The sequence below is a fragment of the Penicillium samsonianum genome (genome assembly GCF_028829775.1).
Source record: "Penicillium samsonianum strain IBT 33392 chromosome Unknown utg000003l_segment0_segment0, whole genome shotgun sequence".
NCBI classification, from domain to species: Eukaryota; Fungi; Ascomycota; class Eurotiomycetes; order Eurotiales; family Aspergillaceae; genus Penicillium; species Penicillium samsonianum.
Genome location: NW_026643261.1, coordinates 274,383 through 295,063, shown reverse-complemented (window position 1 = coordinate 295,063; position 20,681 = coordinate 274,383). Strand labels below are relative to the sequence as shown.

Here is a 20,681-nt window from a genome sequence, read left to right as displayed (position 1 = left end):
AGGAATCTTCAACGGATCTGAGCCGAGACTTTACTTTTTTTTTTCTCTTGGAAGTGCATTAAGTATGTATATCTTATACTGGTAATACAAGCCCGAGATCGGCAGTGGCAGTGTTGGATTGGATTGGATTGAGAAAGTCATATCCATGTATTTCCAAGGACGTCGTCCATTTCCATAGTCCCACTTTGATCAAAGTGTACAATAATATACGGAGTAGTGATAGTGAGGCTAAGGAGTTAATAGTACTCCGTAGTGTTAATATAGTACGAAAATATGATATTCAAGAGAACAAAACAGGAAAGTGAAAGAAAAAAAAAGAGGGTACGTGGTCCACGAAGATCTCGCCCCTCTGCACAAGCCCTGATGATCGACTTCGGAAGTGCACCGGGACCACATGGAATCGGATGCGTTGGCCCGGATGCTTTTGGCTTTTCTTTACTTTGTCTTTTTCCTTTTTTACTTTGGTCTCGCCTATCAAACCCTGGTTTCCCGAGCTTTAACCTAATGCCTTGCTGTATACTCCGAAATATCCTAAATAGCCTAACTTAACCTGCCGAGCCGTTTTATTGATGATAATATCCCAAGCTCCGGGGTTCCATCCCATCTAGGTTTAGTACCGCGAACGGACGGAGAATATATCCAGTACAATACCACTGGTTTGTTTCCATGCGTGGGTTTTACTGGTGGGGAGAGTGGACTGTGAATGCTGTGCAGAGGGAAAAAAAGAAACAAAGCAAAAAAAGTTTAAAAAAAGAAAGCAAAAAAGCAAAGATCATGGAGCACAGACAGCCTCAGCCGCTTGGTTACTCCGTCCTTTGTTAATCTTTGCCAGTTCACCGGCATTCGGAACTTCTCCGGTCGGCTCACCAAGCGAGAAAGGGAAATCTCACCCCAAGGCTCACCGGGTCGTATCTCCAGTCAATGACATCTGGCCCTTGCAGAATCATAATTGTACTCGGTACTAGTTGTGCCACCCAATGTCGCCATCGAGGCTTCTTTTTCCCCGCACACCCCCCTCGCTTAAAGATTGGGACTTCCAAGGAACTCGCTCCGATACCCTAACACCGCGTGACAATACTTTGCCGAAAAACTTAAATTGAATGTTCGTGTCAATTTAAAATAATAAAAATAAAATAACCGTCTATCATAACCCCAACTCGGAAAAGACCGACATGTCTACCCTTGGACAGGGGGCCCGTGTACCATGCACGAGCTAAACGCTTAACCCTAACGAAAAGGAAGTTTACTCGGTTCGTGCCGGAACTATTCTCCATTAGTATGCAGGGGAGAAATAGCACGTGTAAAGCATGGACCTGTGATATGTCCCCCAATGATACCTGCAGAAACATATACCTCCGGGGCTTGTTGGTTTGTTGGTTTGCTAGTTTGGAGCTAGTTAAAGAGGTCCTGGGGTTCGGAACTTGCGGTGTACCATACTACCTCCACTGTTGGCATATGCAGCCTGTTGATTTGGTATTCTCTTACTGGGAGGGCTCCAATTGGAACACTTCCATGTGGTGACTATCAATCGCCCCCATTCTAATTTTATACTTTGTATGCATACATATCACGGTATTTGACTTTCAGTTCACAGCCGCTACCGAGTTGTATACGGGGTAAAAAGTACGATGAAGACACAGATCGGCCGGATCCGAGGAGGAACAGTAACATCTATGCGTCCCCGAGTGTGGCATTGCCTTGACCCTTCCCCCCACTTTCAAGGGCCAATGCAGACATGGCTCTCTGTGTAGAATAAACCAGGTAAAGTCCACCTCGACTTGGCAATGGCATGCAAAATAGACAATCTAAATTAATCTACGGAGTACGGAGTAAATAATATGATATGAATTGTTCACTTCCGTGTGCCCAGGGTCAACGCCCCACAGCGGGACAACGATCGAGATGAAACACCCGTTAACCGAGCCATTCCGATTTGCTCTGCTTATCAACTGTCACGGTTGTCAACCCGAGACTCCCGATGTCTTCCGTCTGCTAGTCTGCGGGTGTGTCTTAGATTAAATGGGGTTTACTTTAAAGAACTGAGATGCTTCGGGTTGTGAATTGAGTAAATGTTGGATGCTTTTTTTTTGTTTCTCACTTGTCATGTAGAACTTTGTTTTTACTATTTTTTTCGTTCATTGTGGGTTTCATAATGGGATTGTTAGGAATGAAACATGAAGTTATGTAAGTGCCAATATGCCAATGTGGAGTTTGAAGGATCCATGTCCATAGTAGATGCAACGGTAATATGTGTGATAGGCACAACATAGTAGATACAGAGTAGTATCCTAGTGGGCTCAATGCGCATACGAGGTATCACATGCGTCAACCAAAGCTTAGCTATGTTTGTGTCTTAGATTCAATAAGTCAAGTGGATTTCTTTTGCGGATGTCCGTCGGAACATATCATCCACATGGAAAATGTGTTATGTCCCCAAACAGGGGCATCAGCGTCACCCACAGGCGTGTAGTTCTGTTGATAATATCTCCCATGAACCCAACACATCTATTTCCGTGTGTTAAATATCAGTCCAATCCACTTCCCTAAACATCTTCGTAGAATTTAGTACATGTGCATGTCCTGTCTTCGGTGCGGTTAGACAAATCTGGATCTTCATTGGAATATAAGAGTGTGGGGAAGCTTTTTATAGGCTTCTCGCGGGAGCAATTCTTGCAGCGCATGCGGGCGTATGCAGCCAAGTTTAATCCGCCGGACAAGGCGCTGTAATATGTACAATGCGAGCGTATACTCGGGGCTAGTCAAAGTTCCTGCGACGTTGCGAGTGAGGAGCTTCGCGGCAAACGCGTTAATGTTCTTAGCTTTGGGAACTGGCCAGCTAGCACGCTGTTTGAATAGAAGCTGATCTACCCAGGGATTCATTTATATATTCCCCCTAATCCCGCGATCACACCCACCAAGTACCTGGAGGTAACACTCTGAAAAGCGCCAATCAATGAGCGGATACTGGAGCCGGGGCTAGGCTTATAGAAATTATACGTGTGATGCATGTACGATGCGCGCACAGCGGCTCAAGAACAAACCTTCCACTACAACAAGTGAAGTAACATAGCCTGCGGTACTGGTTTGCTGCGCAAACAGCGTGGCGTACATGGTGATGTTGGTGGCTGCGACGATCATGTAGCTGTCCCAGATGAACCACTCGCTCCAGTGTGTAGTGTTGAGGATCGCCGGCATGCCCTGTACCAAGGGCGGTATGTGTTGACTTGCAGTCGGTGTTCACAGTGAAAGGCTGCTTTGTCTCTGCTTTGTGGACCTGGTTTATCTTTGGGAGTTTGCGTGTCGCCGAGCAGATGACCAATTCCCGAGAGGTCTGTGGTGTTCATTTGTAAGGGGCGGAGACTGTTCTTAAGGCTAGAGTGTTGGTGTCTGTGTTATTTTGGATTGAGATCGGTGGAAAGTTGGATTGGGTTGAAGTAGGTCGGGGAGGTTATCTCTCGCCTTCGCGCTCATTTTAGAAGGTCATGCCTGCCCTATTCTGCTGCTGATTGTGGCCGCGGTGTCAGGAATACGATGAATTCTTCCAGGTAGCAGTTAAACAAGAGATAGTAAAAAGTGTCTGGGCGAGAAAGAAAAAGAGGAAGAATCGGTCAAATCAGGCGAATGATTATTGGTTCCAATTAGGCATGTGATTTTTATCGATGGACGATTGAAACAAAACTTTGCATACTTCGTTCGACAGACGCTTATTTAGCATTTCCAGCCCTGTCCTGCTTGTGCTCTTCCCATTTCTCCATGATCACGTTGATGATCTTGGTCAGCCCTTCCATTTCCTCTGCGACTTCCAACCCCATGCCATGTGGGTCAATACTGCAGCCAACATAGACCGGGATGGAAAATCTTCGAGCCAGGATCTTGGCTATGCGGGCTGTGTATTCAATGCTAGATGGTGATGTGTAGAGTGTTGTTGATATTGTCGACTTGGATGAAGTGCGCTATATAGATGTCAGCTACGCCCTGAGAACACAAATAATCATATTGAAAAAAGATTAGGAAATTCCAATTATCAGATTCGGAGATATCCGCTTAGCACAAGTCTCCTGCCTAATTGGAGCTTGAGGTTGGGTTGTGTGCGGCAGGTTGCAGCATATTCCACTTCGAACTGAACAGGGAAGAGCTATTCTGGAGGTGTGCCAAATAACAATGCCACCCCCCGTTCATGTAATATGGCATGAGAAAATGGCATTCCCTTTACTGGAAATATGGCAAAGAATTCCAACATTGGCACATAAGGTACTTACATCAGGCATTGCATAGACGAAACTTCCCATGGGTTTGATAGAGCCGCCCGAATCGCCTGGCGATGAGGTAGCCAGAAATACCATGGCACAATGGCCCAAGAAGTTCAAGTGAACATGTGCTGTTGTATGCAAAGCTTTGGGCAAGGTGAACGAGATCTCTTGAGGCTTGACGCTGGGAGTGACTAGCTCCGCGAAAGGAACGGCTGGTGGGGCTTCGGTCGCCATATTTGTTGTTTTACCGGTTCTCGGTGTAAAAAAATAAATATGTTGTTAGAAAGAAGATGTAGGGGAGAATGGTATTTAGACAAGTTGTTGAAAGTCGGAACATTCGATATCGAATCCCCGCCCTGGGACTGTTACGGTTCGCCATAACAGCCACTTATGGCTTAATTCCTATTGGCGGGTATTATTGCTGGCAGAAAATTACTTGTTTGTCCCGAGGTCCTCTGTGTCCTCTGTGTCCTTTTTGTTCTTTGTTCCTATGGAGATCTAATAGATACATAGTTTATCGCAGTACTCTCCTTGATCGCGTATGTATCCTGGTATGTCTCTTTACTACACGGGGATTGGTTCTGCGTGCATCAAATAAACAAGATCTACAAAGCTCCTACTGCGTCTACACATATGAAAAGGACCCACCGAAACTATCAAATATGAGGTAGACGAAGGACTACCTGATTCACCCTCGTAGCCTTTCATAAACAGATGCATATACATACATTCCTATGTCTGGGTAATTATGCTACAGCGATACATCTCTCCTATAGTGTTTATTCCAATTCAGAAGGCGGAGAGCACAGCGGTAAGGCCAATTGACCCAATAGGAGTCCTTGGTGGCCGAAGGATTGCCCACTTGTTTTGTTTGCCCCTCCATATACTCTCTCTGGACTCTCTTCTCGCCTTTTCAACAATTGTTCCTTCTTCGTCGCTGTCAGTTCTCTAGTGGGACGTGGGATCCTGTAGCATCGAGCAGCATCGTTAGACGTAGAGCTAGTCTGGCAATCTCCCCATGGCATCTGAGCAACAAAAGCCCCAGACCGGGGAGGAGAGCAGTTGGGGAGGGGACTTCAACCCTTTCGCTGATCCTGAAGAGCGTAGGGTGCTATTTGCTGCATTTGACTCATTCAGGTACGTGGGTAGACAGTTGATTACAACATATGTCTTTTTGGCTTGTAGCTTCTCTATCGGATTGAAACAACCAATTGCCTACATACAACCGCAATATGTTTTGCTAATTCACCCACAGACAATATCGACGAACTGCGCATATGAATACTACTCATCGTCGACGGCAAGCTTTCTATGCCCTACCTTCGGCACACTGGCAGATGCTCTCGGAGCCTCCATTCTCCATCCTTGATAACTTCAATAAGGTGGACGATGCCATTGATACCAACGCCGACATCGCCGATGCAATTCTGGCGCTGGGTCTCCAGTCATTTGGTCTTTCTGCAAACCCCGACAGCACCGATCCTACTCAAAATTGGCATGACATAGCAACTTCATCAGATGTCAACAAAGCGCACTCAACGATACGCCAGTTCTATCGTGACTGGAGTCTCGAAGGAGGAGCCGAGAGAGAAGTCTGCTATGACCCTGTTCTCCAGGCTCTCAACGAGGAGTTTCAGACACGGCGTGATAACGGAGAGGAAATCCGTGTCCTGGTCCCTGGCGCTGGCCTGGGCCGTTTAGTTTTCGAAATCTGCATGGCAGGCTACGACGCCGAGGGAAACGAGATCTCCTACCACCAGCTGCTAGCCAGTAGCTGGGTTCTGAACCACACCGAGGGGCCGGCAAAGCACGCCCTTCATCCTTTTGCAATGCATTTCTCCAATCTCCAATCCCGAACACAGCAACTCCAGCAAGTTATGATCCCTGATGTCCACCCCGGATTCGCCATGAAGGAGGCAGCCAATGCTGGTCGCCGCTTGGGTACGATGTCCATGTCCGCAGCGGATTTCACCGTATTGTATACTCAGCCGGAAAACCACGAGACATTTGACGCAGTAACGACTGTTTTCTTCATTGACACGGCGCCAAACCTTATTCGGTACATCGAGACGATCCGACACAGCCTCAAACCAAATGGGCTCTGGATCAACGTGGGTCCATTACTATGGCATTTCGACGACGGCCACTCCCGTAGAGGAAGTGGTTCTGAATACGAGGGGGCCGGGATTGGCGAGCCAGGAAATGTGGAGTTATCCGAGGAAGAAGTGCTGTGCCTTGTGGAGCGTATGGGCTTCCGCCTCGAAAAGCGTGGAGAACGGAAGGCTTGTGGCTACATCCAGGACCCCAACAGTATGCTTCAGAACCTTTATCAGCCATCCCACTGGGTGGTGCGAAAACTGGCAGTTTAAAAGGGGGGGGGGCTGGTCGGAAAGCGGACAAACCCCTGGTAGGCTAGAACAAGGCTGTGCTCTCCCTATTTTTTTTTCGCCTTTGGGGGCCAAAACTCAGGACAAAGAAAGAGCGTAATGGTCCAGTTGAGGATTATTGTTGGATCGGTAAAAAGGGGAGACTTGGAAACATCTATATACTACCCCTATGTACATATAGTACATAGTTCACGTATTTCACAAAGAACATATATTCCCTACCCCGCGGAGGGCTGGGCGCCAAGCGAAACGGTGAGATTGAATGTATTCAAAATAATTAATTAGTAATTTGGAGATTTATATCCATCCATGGATACTACGGAATACCTAAGTAGTACTCCATACTCCGTACCGAATACTGATATCTTATAACATAAACAAACCTTTCTAAGTATAGCAGTCTCTCAGCCTCACCCAGACGGGAATTTAGAATCGTCAATCTTCTTCTATGTGATTGCCTAATTTTAAACTAACTACCTTCATATGTAAATTCTAAATTATATTTGTGTCATTCTTTCAAGTCTCTTTGATCTCCACAATTTACCCAACCTCAGCCTCACTTTCCCCCTCTTTCATCTTTTTCCCCCCTTCCCAATTCTTACTCTTTTTCCCTTTCTTGTTGCCTCACATGGATCTCATGAGTTCCCGATTTAAGTCTTTTGGCTTTAGGAACAAACATAAACCTCTTCCTAATTCCAACCCGATTGTCCCTCCCACCCCTAGCTCCCCACCCCCATCTGGTCACAGTTCATCAACAACAAGTCTTCCAATGAACCATCAACCCCAGCAGCCACAGTTAGGCCGACCGCCAAGTTACACAAACAACCGACCAACTAGTCCAATGGTGCATGGTCAACAACAGCAGCCCCCGCCCATTACCACAAACCTCCAATACCCAAATGCTCCCTTGAACGGCCCACCGGGCTATGGCAATCAACAACAGCAGCAGATGGCGCCTAGTATTCCAACGTCACTGTCTAATACCCAGTATCCGGGGCGCAACCCTGCGGTCGAGGTCGAGGGCGGGGGTCGGGGCAAGGCCCAACTGATTGTCGGTATTGACTTCGGTACAACCTTCTCGGGTGTCGCATATGCATTTGCGACCAACAATCAGGCAAGCGAGGACATCATCACGGAATGGCCCGGGGCCGGAACCCACGCAAAACAAAAGGTGAGCGCGACCAACAAGTATACTCCACGAACGCGAGTCTGACAACGGACTTCTCTGCTAGATTCCCACCGTCCTCTACTACGATCAATACCAAAAGGTGGTAGGATGGGGCCCCGATATCGCCGACGCTCTCGCCCCGACCGGATACCCCAAGCCCCAAGTGCAGAAGGTCGAGTGGTTCAAGCTCCAGCTGATGCTCTCCGGAAACACCTATATTGATCCCATCAACCTGCCCCCGCTCCCCCCGGGCAAGTCTGAAATCGATGTCGCGGCCGATTACCTCTTCAAGCTACGACAAGCCATTCGCGCTCAGCTGCAAAAGGCTTTGGGAGAGGTGTTCACGCGCGAGGAACGCAATATCCGATACTACTTGACGGTACCGGCGATTTGGAACGACGCCGGCAAGGCTGCGACGCGGACCGCTGCTATTCAAGCTGGCTTCTTGCGCGACGAGAACGATAACCGCCTCACACTAGTCTCAGAGCCCGAGGCAGCGGCCTTGTTCTGTGCCAAGAGCGGACTGCTTAACTTGAAGGTGGGCGATGCTATTTTGATTGTGGATTGCGGTGGTGGTACCGTGGATTTGATTGCATACGAGGTCGAGGAAGAGCAGCCTTTCAGTGTGATGGAATGTACTGCCGGGTCTGGTGACTCGTGTGGTTCAACGGCACTGAATCGGAACTTCAGTAACATCTTGCGCGCGAAGATCCGTAAGATGAAGCTGCCGGATGGCTCTCGGACTGCGGGCAAGGTCTACGCCAAGTGTATCATGGACTTTGAGAACCGTATCAAGGCCGACTTCCGCAACAACGGGCAAAAATGGGCAGTGGATGTGGGTATCGAGGCCGACTTCCCCGATGCTGGTATCGAGGAGGGCTACATGACCTTCATGAACGAGGAGATTCTTCAGTGCTTCGAGCCTGTCGTGAACCGTATCCTCGAGTTGGTCCGCAACCAGATTATCGCCATCCAAGCACAGAACCGTCTGATCCAGGTAAGAGCATCTCAGCCTACTTTTCAATGCAGAGCTAACAAGTTCGTAGAACGTTCTGGTCGTCGGTGGATTTGGTGCTTCAGAATACCTCTTCCAGCAGATCAAGCTCCACGTGCCGCCACAGTATCAGACAAAGGTGGTCCGCCCGATGGACTCTGTGGCTGCGATCGTCAAGGGTGCAGTCACTGCAGGTATCACCGAGCGGGTCATCACACACCGTGTAGCACGTCGGCACTACCTGATGGCCACGCTTCAGCCATTCAAGGAAGGCTATCACCCGGAACAGTACCGTGTGCCCAGTTTGGATGGCCGCGATCGATGCAAGTACACCCGTCAGATCTTCGTCCAAAAGGGAGAGCGTGTCAGAATTGGCGAACCAGTCAAGGTCAGCTTCTTCCGTCAAGTTGCACCTGGCGCCACCCTCATGTACGAGGATGTGCTGTACGCCTGTGACGAGGACGTCTGTCCCGAGTACACCAAGGATCCACGTAAGTTGAGAGATTAAATTTCCAAGGTTTCTTGTATAAATTACTAATACTTTTCTTAGGCATCAAAGAAGTCGTCACACTCACATCCGATCTGTCGCGCAAGAACCTGGAGACCGACTTCGAGCGCATGGACACACCACAGGGCATCTTCTACCGTGTCTACTTCGATATTTACCTTACGCTAGACGGCAGCGAATTCAGCGCCGAACTAGTCTGCCAGAACGAGATCATGGGCCGCTGCCGTGCCAAGTTCCGGTGATCTACCAACTTTCGCACATGGGAAACACATAAGAAAACACAAATACGCGTGCAGTACATATACCCCCCTGGACGAGGCTACGACATCATCGGCGAACAGAAGTGTGGTCATGACTTGAGTTTTATTGATTTGAATTTCCCTCACATTGGTCTTGGATCGGTGAACTGGTCAAATACCCCCCGATGATCGGGCATCACTGCACCGGCGAATAGGCGTTATCTGTGTTGATTCTTGCGGAATCCTGTGCCGTTCCTAAATATATGCCACGGGTTCGTGGAGCCATTTTTTTTGCCTACTTGTTTCGTTGGCGGTTCCTGTTTGTGTTTTTATCTTTTCTTCTCTCCTTTTTCCCCCTCTTTCGCCCCCTTAGATACCTCATGACTATTGTGTTTTGTTTGAATGACGTTGACGAGCCGTGGTCCTCATCTGACTTATAAAATCCAGCTCAATCTACAAATTTATACCTCCATGTACTCATGATTATGAGTAGATACGAAGCAGATGCCATGCCATCTAACCTATCATCAAGTTCATCCATTCCGCGTGTTTAATCTAGACAACAATTGAAGATCGTCAAACCTGGATCCCCATTTTTTAGATAGACAATAGAAAAGAATGAGAAACAAGTCCGAAGAGACAGAAAGTAAGAGTGTTAATACATCCAAATCATCCCAATCAAGTCTCCAGGTTAATGCTCCGACCAAACCGCGCATACAGTGCAACCTTCAGCTGCTGCATTTCCTCGCGCAGCTCACCAAGCGAGTCCTCCAGCTTGGAGACATCCGTGTCGATCTTCTCTGTTGATGACGAGAGCATTCCTTGCGCGTCTGATAGCGGTAGTTGGAAGAATGAGTCGCCGATTTTGTAGCTGTAGGGTTGTTAGTGATAGATTCTTTTCTTTTCATGCTCTTTTCTTTTTCAGTTTCCTCGCAACACGCCAAGATGGGAATCACAGAGAAGAGTTACAATGGAACATATATCCAGAAAAAGAAAAAGAAAAACGAGAGGGAAGAGGGTATCTCTTACGGCACAAGCTCATCTTCATCAGCAAGCTCCAACTCCATCGAAACCTCTTCCAAGTCCTCCTTATCCTTCTATAAACCGGTTAGCAAGAGATCCAATACATAAAAGAAAAAAACAAACAGAAAACAAGATCCTCAAAAGTCAAAACTCCATACCTGCTTTCCCTTCAACTGCTCCTCGAGCACAGTCTCGCGCTGATGCAACCGACTGAACCGGTTAATCTTCTCCTGATCCTCGCGACGGACTTCATTCTCATCATTGGCTGATGTCTCGTCCGCTTTTGTGAGCTGCGCGTTGGTCCGGTTAGCTTGAGAGCTCGGCTTTGGCGGGGTTTGTCGCGCTTGAGCTTGGTGGGGGTTGGCTTACCATGCGCGGCTGCACCATTTTGGCTGTCTGGTGGGGGGATTATTTGGTTGGTCTTTGGGGAATTTGTCTGTTCTTCTGTGTATGGGTTTTGTTTTGTCCCTCGTTGCGGGTTGGTTGATTTGCGCGTTTGATATCGGGTTGAGTGGGTGGTCCGTGCGTGGCGATGAGCTGGATGAGTGTTGGTTGATATTAAAGTGGTAGGTGGATTAGGATCTATACAATATATATACAGGATTTAAACTATTATCAGGCCTTATTTTTGCTTCTTTCTTGGATGTATCAGTTCTTCTATTTTGCTTCTATCTTCTTTACATCCATACATCGGGTTGAGTAGGTCATCGGGAACTGGGGGTGACATCATAGTATTCTTACTTTCTCTAAAGAAACATAAAGAATATTTTGATAAAAGTCATGAAACTCCAGAAATAGTTTCAAATAGCTCAAGGCATCTTCATTCCGAGTTGAGTGCAGGCTGATAATCACCTTTTAGTGCCTAAACACCGCCACCGGAGAAACGAAACACCTCCGCAGGAACAATCCCGTCATCGTCACTTTTCAACTTCACAGCGACCTTCGAACCCAGAAACCAGATATCTCTGATTTTGATTTAACTGCACTGGTCACACTTGTCCTGTGTACACTTGTCCTCGTGACCATCTCCACCTGAGCTATCGAGCTCCATCCCGCGCGAAAGCCTCATCCCAGCTTTCATCCGCCCTTCCACCCTACCCATCGTGACCCAGCCAGCGCCACATTGATCAAGATGCGAATACAATCAAGTGGAGTTTTACTCCTCCTCTCCACCCTCCTACCAAGCCTCGCATCTGCCTCCGGCTTCGACTGCGCGCACATCAAGCTCGACAATTACAAATACGATCTCAGTCCCCTAAAAGGCGTCCACGAGGTGACTCACACCGACACGACAGAGGACTACGTGACGAATACAACCTACCGATTGAATATTTGCAATATTCTCGGGGGTGCTTCCCGGTTCGGCGATGCGACGTGCGGGACTAGCAAAAACGGTACGTTCCAGCCTGACATGACGCGACCATGTTGAAGTGGTCTTCTGCTTGTGGTAATCACGCTGATTATTGTATTTTTTTAAGTTTGCGGATTCGTGCACCGAGTATCAAAGGACGGAAATGGCGGCTCTACGTTCGGTTTCCCGATCGTCGGTCTCGACCCCGTTGGCCAAGGCTCGAAGAACCCGGAACTGAAGCGTTTGAAGGATATCGACCCGGAGACCGAGGGACTGCGCGTTAGGCTGGAGGGTGGATCATACAAGGGAGATGGCAATGACCAGAAGGCCAAGAAGGCAGGCGCTATCATCGAGTTCCAGTGTGACCACGAGCGATCTGGACTGGAGGGCCTGCATACGCTTGAAGAGGACTTGGAAACGAAAGAACGACGACGAAGAGCGGACGGTGAGGAAGGTGGTGCCCCGTCGGGCAACAGCACCAGTAGTTTGCAGTTCAAGAGCTTTGGTCCGTCGGATGATGATACCTACATCCTGAGACTGGACTGGCGCACAAAGTACGCCTGCGACGGGTACGAGAAGGATAAGGGTGATACCCCCGGCTCTAATAGCTGGGGTTTCTTTACCTGGTTTATTATCATGTGAGTTTTTCTTAGTTCCTAGGAGCTTCATTTTATTTCCTGCTTCCGCATTGGAACGCCCTGCTAATCAATCTATTCAGTGCCTTCCTCTGCATCGCCGCCTACCTCATCTTCGGCTCCTGGCTCAACTACAACCGCTACGGCGCCCGTGGCTGGGACCTCCTCCCTCACGGCGACACCATCCGCGATATCCCATACCTCTTCCAGGACTGGCTCCGCCGTGTGGTCAATACTTTGCAAGGAGCCGGCTCGCGGGGTGGTTACAGTGCCGTATGAAGGAACTTGGCTTGGATAGATTGGTTTCTATAGTCGTTTGTACTTTTGGATGAAGATACAATATCTTCTTTTTCTTACTGGGCTGTTTCGGCCGGGGGTTCAATGTCTTGCTTGCAGGTAGTCTGCAAATGTTTCTCGAGTTTGTATGGCGCTAGATGAGGAGTTTATATGTTTGGCCATAATGAATGATATGATTTCAAGGCCAGTTATTGGGATCTGCGCGTCCTTTACGCTACAAGTTGCTTAAGCTATCTAGAATGTTAGAACCTTCCAAGTTTAGACTCTAGCATTCGTCACATGCCGCATTAGGTCAGCCTAGTATTTCAGGTGAGGTTTGCAGTTTGAAAGCCTAGCCTTTCAGGCCCCCCAAGACTGTGGCATCCATTGCTTCCTCCTTCCTCCGTTTGACTTTTTCATCCTCCCTTCCCTTCTTCATTCAGTTTCATCTCCTTGCGACGCTTCCAGGCTTCTGCTTTGGGGCATGTCGTTCGAAGTGAAAGACACGCGCAAAAGCACTTCCTCGTCTGGGGGAATCATATATATCCACCGCAACCAAAGACGGTCTGGACACATCAGCGACAGGTCAGCACTAAGTAGTTAGCAACAACCTCATAAGCAATGTTTTACTTATAATTATATCAAACAGAGTTCGGTGATCAGCACAAGCATCTGCGAGATCCATCCTCATATTCTGCCATGTCCATCTTTGCCGCCGGAGATGTTTCAATATCTTCTAGATTATCCCCATCCTTATTGTCGAGTTGGCGGGAGTTCTTATGATTCAAGTATACGGATTCCTTACAACGCTTGGAACTGCCCAAAACCAGGCAATTTACCATTTAGAAATAACTGTAGTATTCGATATTAGGCGTGCCTTCCTATTTGGTCAAAATATTCATATGTAAGGATTGTCAACAGCCGCACTACAGAGTACACTTTGCCCTCAACCTCGTACCCATTGGTGAACATCGAGAATACAAGCCCAGTGCCAAGACTGCAATGAGACCGCTCCACCCTTGATCGACACTTCATCCCCTCGAACCGGCAGTCCCGACCGATCTTCGGACTCCGAGTATGTCCAACGGATTTATTTCGCTGTTGGACATGCAGAAAGGGGCAGAGTTTGCTGTGTGCCAAATTAATGGTAGTAGTTGCCAAGACGGGGAATTGCGTCGGCCGTCGAGTTTGGAAATTCGGTGGCTTATATTGACGAACGAAATAAGCGGAGTTACTTGTGTCAGCAGGATATTGTGCAAGACCAGAGGTCATATCCTCCGTGCAATTTACTTGGCCCTCGGTTTCTAGTTCCTATACCCGAGCCCTATTTGACATATTCAGGGTTGACAGTTGTGCATGAGAACTGCAGCATGGGCTCCCTCAGCATACCTCGACGTTATATACTTGTATTTAGGCGCATCAGATAACAACCCTTTACAGACAGGGTATACCAGGGTCCCAAACAGGGACAATTCTACCGGTAACCAGCGGAAGAGACTTTCTCCATCCATATCAAGCCATGAAGATCATTGCCTTGTTTCGAGTCTTGCAAGTCACAGCTTCATTTGATAAAACCAATCAGATGAAGGGTCAATATAGTGTAGGACTTCTCAGTGGTCAGCCGCTAGCTTGCTTCATCAGATAAGATGAAGGCCCGCTAATAATGCGGGCTTCATTACGCGAAGGTGGGCCTGTCGGAGGTAAGAATTGCGCTACGACCCTGAAGGCAAATGATGGGTCCTTCAGGCCTTTTCCCTTGCAGAAGTTTTATGTATAAGTATAGCAGTGCCAGAAAATAACGGGCTCCGGTCATTGAGCCACTGTGGTGCACTCATCCTTTTCACCATGCGTTTTTCCGCTTCAGTTGCCCTACTAGGCCTTGCCTTGCCGCCGGCTTTGGCTCTTTGCCCATATGCAGAGCAGATGAGCCTTGAAAAGAAGAGCACGCCTCCGCCTCATATGCACACACCGCGCAAGGCGCCGTCCGACAAGAAAGGCATATTTTATATGAACCGCATTGCTCCCGGGACCTCAGAACTGTATGTTGCCAATGCTGATGGCACCGATGAACGTCCTCTTCTCTCCAACCCTATTTACGAATACCATCCCACCTTTTCCCCCGATGGAGAATGGATTACTTTTACTGGAGAACGGAACGGTGACGGTAATTCGGATATCTACCGCGTCCGGACGGACGGGTCTGACCTTGAGGAGTTGGTAGCAACCTCCTCGGTGGAAGATGGAGTTGTCATGTCTCCGAATGGAAAGCAAATCGCCTATGTATCCACTGCCAATGGCTACAAGGCCAACATCTGGGTCATGGATCTGGAGAGTGGCAAGAAATGGAACCTCACAGATACCGCCTCGACTGCCGCGAATAATTCTCTTCCAAATGGTTACTTCCGCCCTTCGTGGTCTCCCGACGGCCAATGGATTGCTTTCTCGTCGGACCGTAACTCGGGCTGGTACGGACACGGAGACCCCATCCTTCGTGGTGTGACCGGCTGGGAACATACACAAGAGCTGTCCATCTACGCTATCCGCCCCGATGGATCTGATTTCCGTCGTGTCGTGTCGAAGTCCGGTTACTGTCTTGGTTCGCCTAAGTGGTCGCCTAATAGCGAGCGTATTCTCTTCTACGAGATGACTCGTGAGAATACCTGGAATGCTCACCGTCCTGAGTCACTCAACTCCGCCAACTCCACCCTTGTCTCAGTGGAGTTTGCCACAGGCGCTGACCGTCGTGTGGAAGTTGAAGGAGCGGGCGTGAAAATCTTCCCTCAATATATCTCCGACAGCACTGTCGCCTACTTCACCAAGGGTGCCGGTGCCGAAGGATTCCACACCACTGCCGGTGGATTTGTGAACACCTCTAGTGAGGTGATCCGCTCTCCTGCCTGGTCTACAGACGGCAAGAAGGTCGTCTATGAAAAGACCGCCTGGACTATCCGTCCTATGGACAAAAACCTGTACAGCTGGGACTCGGAGTGGGAATACCGCTTTACAGACGTCTTCCCACAGCTGTCCAACACCAACGATATCGCCATGACCGAAAAACAGCTTGGGAACTCTTCCGTTGTTTCCTTAAACGCCAATGGAACCAACGAGGGCCTAGTCTACAACGTCATGGAATCCGACTTCATTGATGCAAAGTCAGTCGCCATGGGCACCGCAGGCGCCTTCAACCCGGCCTGGTCACCCGATGGCAATTGGGTCACCTTCGGAGTAGGTTTCTGGTTCCAAAGCCGTGCAACCGGCGGCGGCTGGCTTGTACGAGCCACTGCCAATGGCACGTACTCCGAAGTCCTGACCGACAGCAACACAACCCTCACCAGCAACAGCAGCGTGATCAACTCCGGCTTCCCCAGCTTCTCGCACGACGGCAAAAAGATCGTCTTCCGTGTTTGGGGAACAAACTCGACTCAGGGCGATAAATCCCAGCTCGGACTACGTGTTCTGGATCTGGAAACTCGCAAGACCTCCGTCTTGAGTACCGAGTGGGATAACCTGCCTTCATTCTCTCCCGACGGAAAGAGAATTGTCTTCACACGCAAGACCAGTGATTACAACTACGATATCTGCACTATGCGTGCTGATGGAACGGATATCAAGGTTCTCACTAGCAGTGGTGCCAATGATGCTCATGCCGTCTGGACTTGGGATGGTCGCATTGCCTACTCTTCTGGCATGTTCGGCTTCCAGTATGAGTGTGCTCTCTATGATCAGACTTTCCAGCCTTATGGTCAGGTCGTCGTTATGAATGCTGATGGCTCAAATAAGCGTGTGCTTACAGATTCTATCTGGGAAGATTCGATGCCTCTATACGTGCCGAACAGTGCCCTCAAGGCTGACGCCAAGGTTCACAGATAGGCTGCGCAGCACTGCCTCAAGACGGCCATGCTGCTGACTTGTGTTTTGGTTCATAAATTTTGATAATTTAAAGAAAACAATAGTATATTTGTACTTCAAGTAATATGTTGACATGTCGAAAAATTTATGATTCTGTCAACGTGAATCTTGGAATGACTGTTAGGCTCGTGATTGTAGCTCTCGTAGGGCGCGAGTTTTCTGCTTAGAGAGACGGTGTCGTTCGGCCTTTGCCTCGGGCCTTGCCGTTTCGCATAGGAGTAGTTGTAGTGCTCAAGATGCTCACTTCCCAATAGGTCTAATGGTAATAAGTAATAACTGGGGGCTGCCCAAGGAAAGGGACGGGAAGTGTCTGGAGTTCTTCCGAGCGTGACTTTCGACCACACAATTCATCACACAACATCCCGGTCTTCTAACAGACTAGGATACATGCTGCGCAGTTTCTTCCTTGGATATCACGAGAACCCTCGACCGGCTTCTTCACAGTGAGCTTACTCTTCCATAACACGTTGTAAGACCAAGCCCCAACCATAATGTTCTCGAGCGGGTATTGCAGACTGCTATGGACCTTTTTTTGGATTGTCAGATGACAACTATAACAGCTTCTCCTTCTGTGTCATATATCGGTGATCCCTAGGTCCAAGCATTCCTCGTAGTTGACCAAGCCTCTGGTCACTGCTCCCTAGTGCTCGTTTCATCGTTCTCGGTGTTTGTGTGGAAGCTGTATTCGACAACGTCTTTCAGGTTTTCGCATAGGTACCCCACAGTCCAATTGAAGCAAAGGAGATGATAACAGAGATATAGGTAGTAAAATAGGGCGGATTTGCCGGTGTACCTCTGGTTGCGAATGGCTGTGGGCGGGCAGACCCTCGTATCACCTAGACTTATAACTTTTCAGAGAAATTGACAAAGGCTGCTAGTCGCGAACATCCTTGAGCAACTGCTTAGGGACGTTGTCGTCTTCCCTGAACCAAGACAACCTCGAAACGATTCGATCCTTCCTGGCTTTCCGTGTGAAACTTTTTTGGGGGGGGGGGGTGGATAAGGAAAGAGCTACTGGCCTATCAATGGCCTAAATAGGAAGGAACTGCCCAGGTGGGAAGTAAACATCAACATCAGCCTCAGGCTAATAAGACATCGCCATACCCCATGGAGATAATAATAGCCAGTACTTGTATCTTAAGCCAACTACATAAAACCAGTAACAATAACATTCAACAAATTGAAGAACACATGCAGAGATCGTCATGGTCATCAACCAATCCCCGTGGAGATGGCGCCATCCGGACTAATTCATTCTCATGTCTCACAAAGACAACAAGAAATAATATGGGGTAGGTGCCCCTCGGCTCCCCCTTTCTCCTTTTCCTTTCTCATTTCACTCCCTTGTAGTGCAAAGAGTCAGGAAATGAGTTTCTGATTCCCCCTTCTAAACCCTCACGGCGAATGACTTGAGGTACAGGTAGTCGGCCATGTTGGCATCGACTGTCTGGCGGATGAGAGCAGCCTTCTTCTCACCATACTTCTTCTGCCACTCGGCGTCAAACTGCTCCTCGGTCTTGACTGCACGTTTCTATGAAGAGAGTTAGCTCAAGTCCCAATGCCTTACCACCCCCACCCCACCAGGTGAAGAATGAGAAAAAAATACTTACATGAGCTCTCTGCACCAGAGCCTTCGACTCAATAGCATCATTATGGAACCCACGCCACTTCTCAAACGCATTCCGAGCAACGGCATGTTCCTCCTCGGTATCCCACGTCAGCATCTCCGGTCGGTACGGCAGACCAACACTGTTACAGAAAGCCTCGATGGTCTTCGCCGGCTGGTCGAGCATATCATCCGCATCGATGACACACACCTCGACACCAGTCGCTGCCTGCACATCACCCTCGGCATTCAAGTCTGGGCGCGTTGCAACCAGGGGCCCGACCAATCCATTATCTCGCAGATAATCGAAGTGCCTGCGCAGCTCGTCGTACCCGGCCTCCAGCGGGTCGTAGTTGTGGAACCCGGTCACCTCGTCCAGAGGTGGGATCGTACACCGCAGGTACGACGGCACGCTGTAGTGCGGGTCGCGGATTAGGAATGCCCAGTGGAACTGCTCTTGCAGCTCGCGCGGCATCACCGTTGGGTTGCCCGGCTCTGTGGGCGTGTCGTACGGGTAGGGTTCCTTGGAAGCTCCGTTGGTCGCGCCGTTGGTGTGGCCGTTCATCTCGTGATGACCGTTCACACCGTTCGCCGTGCCGTTGGTCCCGTTCGAGGCTCCGTTAACCCCGTTTGTGTGACCGTTTGGCGCGGCGGAGTGGCCGTTGGTGTTAGCAGTGCCGTTGGCACCGTTGGCACCGTTCACACCGTTGGCCTTATGCGAGTCGCCGTTGGTACCGACTCCTCTCTTGACGCGCAGTAGAGACGGGGCGATGCTGGCGGGCTGGCTATTCGGTGGAAGCAGGTAGTGGTCGATATCTTTGATGAAGACTCTCTTTCCCTGTGACAAGGTAAGCATCCCCTCAAAAAGTGCAAATATTCCATTCCACCGTGCGGATCTCCATCATTCAATATTTCGGAGCCAGTCTGTGATCTACAGTTGTAGAGGGAGAGGGGAACAGATTGCTTCGGGCTACATCTGCGGTGCAAAATAACAAAAGAAAATGTAAACAGGCAAGGAATCTTCCCTCATGTTCGATCCACAGGGGAGAACTTGAAGAGCATTACGAGGGGGATGTGTAAGAACGCGAGAGATTTCGCAGAAAGAAGGGTCGGACCTGAGTAGTTTCTCGCTCGAGCCTTTCCATCACGGTACTATATGTCGATTTGGCGAATCCACTGTCCAGGCGTTCTTGTGTATGTTCATCGCCTGCGAATCGGCTGGAGAGTCGCTCCGGACCGTAGTAGAATGCATCGCCGAATGGCTCATGGACACATTGGATAGTATCACGCTGAGTCATGAAGACCTATAGTCCGTCAGATATGTGCTTGGAATGGAATTGATTATCAGAATCTCTCGGGATCTCTTACTCGCTCAAAGGCCGTCGAGCATGCTCGCGGATGCGTAGCCACAAAGATCGGCTTGTTCGACATTCTTGTATGCCGTGCAATATTTAATATTGACCGAGATAACTGCAATCTGCAGGTTCTGTTTCAGGGAAAATCACGAAAGGTAATCGTAAATAAACTTGCAGTGGATCAATTCTGATCAATTAACGCAAGGATAATTCAAATACAGCCGTTGAAGCTGTGGCGCGACAGAAATTTTCTGTTTTGGGTGGCGGGTCGAGTCTTCACAAGCGTCCTATGCTAGCGAATATGAGAGCCTCTTAGTGGTCTCAGCTGTAATCACTATGGCGTGAGAATAATGAAAAAGGATGCAGAGGGGGGCTAAAACTCTTTATATGAACGAATGACATAGGTACCAGGTTTAATAACCGTCTCTTTTGTATTTTATTTATTTTTTCAGGGAGCCTCGGGAGGCGGAGAGGTACCAGAGTTGGTTATTACCCTTACCCATGGAAAAGAAATGTTGGAAAATAATTATGGGATATCGTATCTGGCAGGCCAGAGGGAGATCAACGAATTAGCCTGAGGTTTTACGCATAGGGTATAGTATAGCAGCATGATCCCTCCCCGTAGTACATAGTAGTATTGTTAGTATAGTAGTATTCATTATAGAAGTAGTACATGTAGTACTGCATATGTATACAATGTACATATAGAATCCATTGGAAAGCCTCGAGTCCGTGTCCAACTTTAGCTTCAACATGCCTCCTAGGTAAGGGCCGGAGAAGCAACGTTGAAATCATGAACGCCATAAAGCCTCTCGCCCCTCTCTGCCCCGCAGAACCTTTCCGCTTCTATTTTTCCTTTCCCCCTCCAGCCTAGGAGACACGAAACAAGGTAAAAGAAAAGTCTTGAGGCCACCTCCCGTGATGGCATAACCAATGGGAAAACAACTTGTGGACAGTTGTGTGGATCGATCTTCAATTCT

General features: G+C 48.8%; 8 protein-coding genes across 8 annotated transcripts; 4 read left to right on the top strand and 4 right to left on the bottom strand.

The window, feature by feature from the left end:
- Window positions 1–2,991: 2,991 nt before the first annotated feature.
- Window positions 2,992–3,195, bottom strand: N7471_003654 (uncharacterized protein; the record flags this gene model as incomplete). The annotated part of the gene is made up of 1 exon (XM_057276374.1): window positions 2,992–3,195. The coding sequence occupies one exon, from the start codon at window positions 3,193–3,195 to the stop codon at window positions 2,992–2,994; it is 204 nt and encodes a 67-aa protein (XP_057135984.1).
- A 509-nt stretch (window positions 3,196–3,704) lies between these two features.
- N7471_003653 (proteasome assembly chaperone 4 family protein) lies at window positions 3,705–4,484 on the bottom strand (the record flags this gene model as incomplete). Its single annotated transcript, XM_057276373.1, has 2 exons — window positions 3,705–3,953; window positions 4,260–4,484. The coding sequence occupies 2 exons, from the start codon at window positions 4,482–4,484 to the stop codon at window positions 3,705–3,707; spliced, it is 474 nt and encodes a 157-aa protein (XP_057135983.1).
- A 784-nt stretch (window positions 4,485–5,268) lies between these two features.
- N7471_003652 (uncharacterized protein) lies at window positions 5,269–6,619 on the top strand (the record flags this gene model as incomplete). Its single annotated transcript, XM_057276372.1, has 2 exons — window positions 5,269–5,387; window positions 5,506–6,619. 2 exons carry the CDS (start codon window positions 5,269–5,271, stop codon window positions 6,617–6,619), a joined length of 1,233 nt encoding a protein of 410 aa, XP_057135982.1.
- Window positions 6,620–7,225: 606 nt separating this feature from the next.
- N7471_003651 (Hsp70 family protein) lies at window positions 7,226–10,066 on the top strand. The gene is made up of 4 exons (XM_057276371.1): window positions 7,226–7,808; window positions 7,870–8,802; window positions 8,852–9,290; window positions 9,350–10,066. Exons 1-4 carry the CDS (start codon window positions 7,266–7,268, stop codon window positions 9,547–9,549), a joined length of 2,115 nt encoding a protein of 704 aa, XP_057135981.1. The 5' UTR covers window positions 7,226–7,265; the 3' UTR covers window positions 9,550–10,066.
- Window positions 10,067–10,224: 158 nt separating this feature from the next.
- On the bottom strand, window positions 10,225–10,956 carry N7471_003650 (tubulin-binding prefolding complex subunit GIM3; the record flags this gene model as incomplete). The annotated part of the gene is made up of 4 exons (XM_057276370.1): window positions 10,225–10,417; window positions 10,576–10,643; window positions 10,728–10,859; window positions 10,939–10,956. 4 exons carry the CDS (start codon window positions 10,954–10,956, stop codon window positions 10,225–10,227), a joined length of 411 nt encoding a protein of 136 aa, XP_057135980.1.
- A 472-nt stretch (window positions 10,957–11,428) lies between these two features.
- On the top strand, window positions 11,429–13,049 carry N7471_003649 (autophagy-related protein 27; the record flags this gene model as incomplete). Its single annotated transcript, XM_057276369.1, has 4 exons — window positions 11,429–11,587; window positions 11,615–11,963; window positions 12,048–12,558; window positions 12,639–13,049. Coding segments are annotated over 4 exons (1,215 nt in total), but the record flags the coding sequence as incomplete, so codon positions are not given.
- Window positions 13,050–14,676: 1,627 nt separating this feature from the next.
- N7471_003648 (uncharacterized protein) lies at window positions 14,677–16,701 on the top strand (the record flags this gene model as incomplete). The annotated part of the gene is made up of 1 exon (XM_057276368.1): window positions 14,677–16,701. One exon carries the CDS (start codon window positions 14,677–14,679, stop codon window positions 16,699–16,701), a length of 2,025 nt encoding a protein of 674 aa, XP_057135978.1.
- A 1,426-nt stretch (window positions 16,702–18,127) lies between these two features.
- N7471_003647 (uncharacterized protein) lies at window positions 18,128–19,777 on the bottom strand (the record flags this gene model as incomplete). The annotated part of the gene is made up of 4 exons (XM_057276367.1): window positions 18,128–18,271; window positions 18,351–19,184; window positions 19,462–19,650; window positions 19,715–19,777. The coding sequence occupies 4 exons, from the start codon at window positions 19,775–19,777 to the stop codon at window positions 18,128–18,130; spliced, it is 1,230 nt and encodes a 409-aa protein (XP_057135977.1).
- Window positions 19,778–20,681: the final 904 nt, after the last annotated feature.

Excerpts from the sequence above, each read along its gene's own strand:
- N7471_003651 (XM_057276371.1), top strand. The coding sequence starts at position 7,266 with ATGGATCTCATGAGTTCCCGATTTAAGTCTTTTGGCTTTAGGAACAAA. Across the intron at positions 8,803-8,851 it reads CACAGAACCGTCTGATCCAG|AACGTTCTGGTCGTCGGTGG; the intron begins GTAAGAGCATCT and ends ACAAGTTCGTAG. Across the intron at positions 9,291-9,349 it reads CGAGTACACCAAGGATCCAC|GCATCAAAGAAGTCGTCACA; the intron begins GTAAGTTGAGAG and ends TACTTTTCTTAG.